The sequence below is a fragment of the Vulpes vulpes genome, chromosome 1 (assembly GCF_048418805.1).
Source record: "Vulpes vulpes isolate BD-2025 chromosome 1, VulVul3, whole genome shotgun sequence".
Lineage (NCBI taxonomy): Eukaryota > Metazoa > Chordata > Mammalia > Carnivora > Canidae > Vulpes > Vulpes vulpes.
The window spans coordinates 13562485-13569779 of record NC_132780.1 but is presented as its reverse complement, the minus strand read 5'-3'; the positions used below and the strand labels follow the sequence as shown (position 1 = coordinate 13569779).

Here is a 7295-nt window from a genome sequence, read left to right as displayed (position 1 = left end):
AATCTTAAAATAAATAAAAATAAATAAATAATAAAACAGGGACGACTGAGTGCCTCAGTGGTTGAGTGCCTCCCTTTGGCTCAGGGCATGATCCTGGGGTCCAGGGATCAAGTCCCGCATCGGGCTCCTTGCATGGAGTCTGCTTCTCCCTCTGCCTGTGTCTCTGCCTCTCTCTCTCTCTCTCTCTCTCTCTGTGTCTATCATAAATAAATAAATCTTTAAAAATAAATAAATAAATAAAACAAAAAAGCTAACAATAAATTGAGCTGAGCATTTTTTAAAAAAAGGTTTTATTTATTTATTCATGAGAGACACAGAGAGAGAGGTAGAGACAGAGGCAGAGGGAGGAGCAGGCTCCCTGAAGGAAGCCCGATGTGGGATTCCATCCCAGGACCCCAGGACCTGAGCCAGAGGCAGATGTTCAGCCACTGAGCCACCCTAGCGTCCCAATAAATTGAGCATTTATTGCATGCCAGAGTGTAATCTCAGTGACTAATTTAATCCTCACGACGTGGACAACATATTAGATAGATATATAGATACTGGGGATCCCTGGGTGGCACAGCGGTTTGGCGCCTGCCTTTGGCCCAGGGCGCGATCCTGGAGACCCGGGATCAAATCCCACATCGGGCTCCCGGTGCATGGAGCCTGCTTCTCCCTCTGCCTGTGTCTCTGCCTCTCTCTCTCTCTCTGTGACTATCATAAATAAATAAAAAATTTAAAAAAAGATATACAGATACTATTATGCCCATTTTACAGATGGAAAAACTGAGGCACAGAGGTGGTAAGTAACTTGCCTGAAGTAAATCAGTAAGTAGCAAAGCCAGATTTAAGTTCAGGTTGTCTAAGGGTCCATCCATGTTCTTTTTTTAAAAAAAATTTTTAAATTTTTGTTTATTTATGATAGTCACAGAGAGAGAGAGAGAGGCAGAGACACAGGCAGAGGGAGAAGCAGGCTCCATGCACCAGGAGCCCGACGTGGGATTCGATCCCGGGTCTCCCGGATCACGCCCTGGGCCAAAGGCAGGCGCCAAACCGCTGGCCACCCAGGGATCCCCATCCATGTTCTTAAGCACTGACCTGCATAGCCTATTCACTACACGGATTATCCCTAGAAGGGTGCAAAAGGAACTGTTTACAGGGATGGGAGCTGGGGAGGGGGGCAGGGGTGTTGACATAAATAAATAAATTCTATGATTTATTGAAGGTGGTAAGGACTATGGGGAAATACTGAGCAGAGATATGAGGGAATTGGGTGGGATGGGGGAGCAGAGGAGTCTGTGATTTTACGTAGAGTGATTGGGATGGTCTAATTGAGAAAGTGTCATTTGAAAAGAGATCTGAAGGATGTGGGGAGTGAAGCTTGTGAAGGTCTTGGGGGTCGGACAACAGTGGTGGGAGTAGCTAGAGTGGGGGCCCGAGAATGGTAGGGTCCATCACATTGTGTGGGGCCACATGGGCCTTGGCGAGGATTTCGATTTTTACTTTGAGGGAGAATGCTGAGTATGAGAGGGACTTAGGTTTGGGGGGTGGGCAGGGAGGGAGGTGAAAAGGTTAACAGCTCTACTGAGATATAATTCACCTACCATAGACTTCACCCATATAGAGTTCAGGGATGCTTCCGGTGATTGAGCATCTGCTTTTGGCTCAGGGGGTGATCCCAGGGTCCTGGGATCGAGTCCCACATTGGGCTCCCCACAGGGAGCCTACTTCTTCCTCTGCCTATGTCTCTGCCTCTCTTTCTGTCTTTCATGAATAAATAAATAAAATCTTAAAAAAAAAAAAGTATAGAGTTCAGTGGCTTTTAGTAGATTCACAGAGTTGTGCAACTCTCAGCATGATCAATCCTCCACTATCCCCTGGCCCTGGAAACCACTAGTCTGACTCCCTGTCCTTATATATTGGCCCATTCTGGACATTTCATATCAATGGAATCATGCAATATGTGGCCTTTTGTGACCGCCTTCTTTCACTTAGCATGATGTTTTCCAAGTTTATTCCGAGGCAGCACGTCTCTGCTTCGTTTCTTTTTATTGCCAAAGCTATCCCATGGTCTGGACAGACCACATTTAGCCTTTCCACTCATCAGGTGATAGATACTTGGGCTTTTTCCTCTTGGGAGCTGTTATGAATAATGCTGCTATGAACGTTCACGTACAAGTTTTTGGGTGGACGTATGTTTTCGTTTCTTTTAGGTAGATACCTTGGGAAGGAATTGCTGGGCCACATGGTGAGCTTAACCTTTTGAGGAACTGCCAGGCAGCTTGCCACAGTGGCTGCACCATTTTACTTCCCACCACGGGTATGTGAGGGTTCCAACTTCACCTCCTTGCTATCACTTGCTATTATCTGGGGACATTATTTCAAGCAGGGTCCCTCTGGTTGCTTTGTGGGGACCAGGATGAGGGAAGCCAGTGAGGAATGTGGCTGGACCAGCCTGCGAGCAGCAGAGGAGGTGAGAAGTGACTGGGCACCGGGGACAGTCCCAAGCCGGAGTTAATGGCATTTGTTACTATGTCAGTTAGGGGTGCCAGGGAGGGAGGGAAGTCAAGAATGACCCCAAAGATACTCTCAGATGGCTGAAGCTGCAGAAGAGGGTTTGGCGGGTGCAACCGATGGAGCTCAGTGTCGGTGCCGTGTGAGACCCACCAGACATCCAGCTGGGAATATACAGCAGGCGATTGGGTAGTTGACCCTACTGTTGGCGTTCACTGCACATTTCTTGAATAATTCAAGCCAGAACTGAAGCCGAGTCCAGGGTCTCAGTCTCCCCCTCCAAAAAATGGTCACAATAATACCACTGATTCTAGGCTGTCACGAGGCTGGGGCGATTCTTTTGCAGTACAACACCGCACTGCACACCTGGAAACTAAAGTCATGCGTGGGGGAGAGACGGCTGGGGTCTGCAGCTCCGGCGAGAAATGCAGGTTGTGTACGCTTCAAGCAGCGTCCGTCGGTTCTCCCCCGTCCCCCAGCGTCTGGCTGCCGTCTGGGAGGGGAATAGGAGCCTGGGTCGTCACCCTGTCTTCCCCCACTCTAAGCTGGGTTTCCTCCTTGGGGGCGGCCCGGGCCAAAAAACTGCTGATGGAAACCAGCTGCGGGAGGCGCAGAGGCTCGGCGCAAGCCCAGGCCCCTCCCCGGCGCCGGCAGACCCCGCTAAGGGGGGGGACGAGGGCGCCCCAGCTCCCCTCCCCCTCTTCCGCAGCCGGGCCCGGGGCCCTGGCACGTCCGGCGCGCCTGATGCTTTCCAGATGTGAGCCCGGTTCCCTTCCCCCACCTGGCCCCGTGTCTCCTGCGGGGTTGGCGGCGGGGGAGTCAGGGTCCGATACTCTCAGATGGAATCGCTACCAGGCACCCGGCCCGCTGTCCCCTCCCCGCCCCTCTCGCTTCCTCGTCCAGGCGATAAAAAGCGAATTGGGACCGGCTGACTGCGTGGAGACGCTCCTTGCAGCACCTCCGGCTCTCCCCAACCCCGCCCCCCGGGGCACGCCTCCTCCGGCCCACGCCCCCAATGGTACGCCCCGGACGCGCCCCTTCGGAACCCCGCCCTCGGCCCCGCCCCCGCCCCGAGGCCCCGCCTCCGCCACCAGCCCCTGTGGGCTGCTCGGTGTGCGAGCCGGTCTGTCCGCCTCTGTGTCTCTGGCTGTCTCTGGCTCTCTACGTTCCTGTGTGTCTCTCCTATACCCGGCACGTCTCTGTCTCTGCAACCCCCTGTCTCTGTCTCACCTAGTCCCTAGGTCTCTATCTCTCCACATTTCTGTCTCTGCGTCTCTCTCTGCCACTCTCTCTGCCTCTCCCCACCTCTCTTTGAATTTCTCTTGTCCCAGCCCAGCTTCAGTCTCTCGCCCTGGCCTCCAGCCCCCTGCGCCCTGCTGCGACCGGGTCTCCCTCCCGGGGGTGCTTCTCCCGCCCGCCCTAATATCCCTCCGCCTACGGCTCCGGCGGCGGCGGGCCGCGAGCGCCCCCGTGTGGTCATCCTGGGGCTGTCGCGAGAAGGCCCGGAGGGTTGAGTGTGGGCGCCCACAGGGGTGTGCGAGGGCAAGGAGAGACACTGAGTGTCCCTGGGTGACACCGGGGAATGGCGTGAGACGCCGAGAGATAGTATGAGCGTGTACTACCTTGGGATTGTGCGTGACGCTAGAGGTTGTTGTGTGGCTGTGTGACCTGGGGAGATTTTGTGACCACCAGACACAGGGTGTGACTGAAACCACGTGTTACGCCGAAAGGTTGTGTGCGGCTGTACCTGTGAGATGGGAAAGATCACATGCAGGTGACTGCGTGGGACCCTGAGAGGCTGGCTCTGCCTGAGACACTATTCGGGGGGTTGGTGGTGACATCGAGACTGTGTAGGAGCGAGAGATTGTGTGGCACAGTGTGCAACGTGGGGAGACATGAGGGCCTGTGTGTGTCATGCGGGCAAACGTGTGTGACAGAGGGTGAGACAGAATGAGTATGACACACCCAGAAGGGGCGTGGGAAGTCGGTGTGACAGGCCCCAGGGGGAATAGGTGTGACAGAGGGACCGTGTGAGTGTGAGCATATGTCAACCACACTGGTGAACTGTGAGAAGCCGTGTGACTCTGTGTGACACAGATCGTGTGGGTTAGTGAGACACTCACAGCGTTGTGACAGCCCTCCAGGGGTTGTGTGACCATGCAGGGCACAAGCAGATGAGAAGATGAGTGAGAGACCTTGTGCCCATGTAAGTGTGCAATACACGAGACTGCTGGGTGAGGGCGGTGACAGCTGAGGGTGACAGGGACTGTGAGGGGCTCAGCAGGAGCTCGTTTGCATGACGGGGTGTGTGTGGGGGGGACACTCTGTGAGGGTCGGTGTAAGATTGTGTGTGACACCAGGAGACTGTGCAAGAGTGAGCATGAGTGTGTATGTCGGGATCCCTGGACGTGGGACTGCGTGTCACCGTGTAACACCATGCGCTGTTGTGTGACAGTGCTCAACAAAGATGTCGTGTGAGTAATTCCATGTCCCAGTGTGAGACCCTGACACAGTGAATGTGTGTGATGGACACACATTGAGAGACTGTGTGTGACACGGGGCGAACCTCCGTTTGCACCTTTGATAATCTAAAATAGTGTATCTGTGCTTGTGCCAGGTGGCATTGGGGATGACGTGACATCTGAGACATTGTGAGGGCCGTGTGTGACATTTTGAGGGGCCGCGTGACTGTGGCACTGTAGGACACTGTGTGGGGAACACAAGGGTGTTGTGAGACAGTGAGGTGGCGGGCACCTGCATGTGAGGGGGGCTGTCTGTGGTGGGGTGACCCCGGGGGGGGCAGCTGTGACAGGGTGGGAGAGCACGTGTGATGGGGGGACAAGCAGCAGGGGCCTCACAGGAGGGGTGTGTGTGACCTGGCCTAAGTGTGGGGTGTGGGGCACACCTGTGAGTGAGTGTGCGTGCGTGTTCCGGAGGGACAGAGACAAAGAGAGAAAGGGAGAGACAGAGACACAGAAAGACAAAGGGGAAGGACATCGGGAGGGGGCCAGGGTGCGGGCCGGCGCGGTGGCAGCGGGAGGAGGCGGGCCTCAGGGGCTGCGCCCCGGGGGAGGGGGCGGGGCGGGCCTGGGAGCGGGGACACCCAGACGCGGTCTCCCAGCCGCCGCCACCTGCCCGCCAGCCCGGCCGGAGCTGCAACAGGTAGGAGGCTCGGGTCTCCCCACCGCGCAGCTAATCCCTCTGCCCCAGATCGCAGCCATGGTCTGTCCGCCTGGGAATGAATGAATGAGTGAGCGAATGAATGACTTTCTACTTGGCGTCTCCATCAGCCTGTCTCTGCCCCCGCCCCTCCACCTCCCTCTCCCTGTCCCCCAGCCCTCCTCTCCTCTGTCCCCTTATTCCCGCGGTGCCTCTCTCTGCCGCTCCCATCGTCCCTCTCTCCTTTCCCACCCCCTCACTCCATCCCTCCCGGACCCCCCCTCCCCTTTCTGTCCCCCCACCGTCCCCTCTGTATCTCTGTCCCCCTGGATCACTCCATCCCTTTCTTTATGCCTCAATTTGTCCTCCCCTCCCTCTACTCCTTCCATTGCTTCATCCCTCCATCCTCCCTGCCCGTCTCCCCGGTCCTGGCTGGGTTACCCGCCCCCCACCCCCCAGCCCTCTCTCCGGCTGCTAATGAGCAGAGGAGCCTTTGAGGTGGCCAGGGCTGGGGTGGGGGAGCGCCCCGAGGGGGCCGGAGGGGGCAGCTGCTGCCAAGGCCCTAATGAGGCCCCCTCTGCGCCTTTCCCGCCGCGATCTTAATTCCTTGTTCTCCCCGGAGCCACCGCTAATTGGCCTGGGGAGGCCCCCCTCCTGGCTCCTGCTCGGTCCCCGGGGGGCCCAGGACACCTGGATCCTGATCCAGCACCTGTGGCCTCGTTGGGTCCCTCCCTCCACCTGCGGGGCGGCCTCGCATCGGTGCTTCCCTCCTGCCTCCCCTGGCCCCTCCTGTCCCTCCCTGCACCTGGCCCTGGGTACCCCATCCTAGGCACCCTCCACCATCCGGTCTTACCCCTCTCCTCCCACACGTCCTGCTTGGCGTGCCTCTGCCCCCCCCCCCCCCCCGTCTGTGCGTGTCTCTTCATTCCTTCTTCCCCCCCCCTCTGTTTTCCTGTCCCTCCCTCCACCTCTGGGCACCCCCTCCGTACGCTCTGCATCCCCATCCCCGTCGCGGGCCCCACTACCGCAGCCACCCTCACCTGGGGCCTCAGGCTTGCCCGAGCCTAACGCTCTCAGCCCCCCACTCCCGCCGGCTTCTAAGCTCTTCCCACCCTTAGCCATGTCCAACAACATGGCCAAGATCGCGGAGGCCCGCAAGACGGTGGAACAGCTGAAGCTGGAGGTGAACCTCGACCGCATGAAGGTGCGGGGACGCGGTGGGGTGGAAGGCGGGGGCTCCGGGGCGGGGGACCGCACCCCGCGCTGCTGGGAAGATTCCTTTCCCAGCTGGGTGGACCCGGGGGCGGGGCTCGGTGGGGGCGTGGTCGGGAGGGGCGGGGCCTCGGGCGAGGACGGACTCCGCGCGGGCGCCCGCAGGTGTCGCAGGCGGCGGCCGAGCTCCTGGCCTTCTGCGAGACGCACGCCAAAGACGACCCGCTGGTGACGCCGGTGCCGGCCGCAGAGAACCCCTTCCGCGACAAGCGCCTCTTTTGCGTCCTGCTCTGAGTCTTCCCGACAGCTTACCCTCCCGGGGCCGAAGTATGAATCCAATAAACGTGGTGACTGTGGTAGTGCCTGTGCTTTCTGGGAAACTGAGGCACGCCCGGAGCTTGGGGCATCGTGGGGGAACCTGTGTCCCT

The 7295-nt window shown here is 57.9% G+C and overlaps 1 protein-coding gene across 1 annotated transcript; it reads left to right on the top strand.

The window, feature by feature from the left end:
- The first annotated feature begins 6575 nt into the window (after positions 1-6575).
- Positions 6576-7223, top strand: GNG8 (G protein subunit gamma 8). The gene is made up of 2 exons (XM_026013939.2): positions 6576-6859; positions 7033-7223. Exons 1-2 carry the CDS (start codon positions 6776-6778, stop codon positions 7159-7161), a joined length of 213 nt encoding a protein of 70 aa, XP_025869724.1. The 5' UTR covers positions 6576-6775; the 3' UTR covers positions 7162-7223.
- The last annotated feature ends 72 nt before the right edge of the window (positions 7224-7295 follow it).

Excerpts from the sequence above, each read along its gene's own strand:
- GNG8 (XM_026013939.2), top strand. The coding sequence starts at position 6,776 with ATGTCCAACAACATGGCCAAGATCGCGGAGGCCCGCAAGACGGTGGAA. Across the intron at positions 6,860-7,032 it reads TGAACCTCGACCGCATGAAG|GTGTCGCAGGCGGCGGCCGA; the intron begins GTGCGGGGACGC and ends GGGCGCCCGCAG.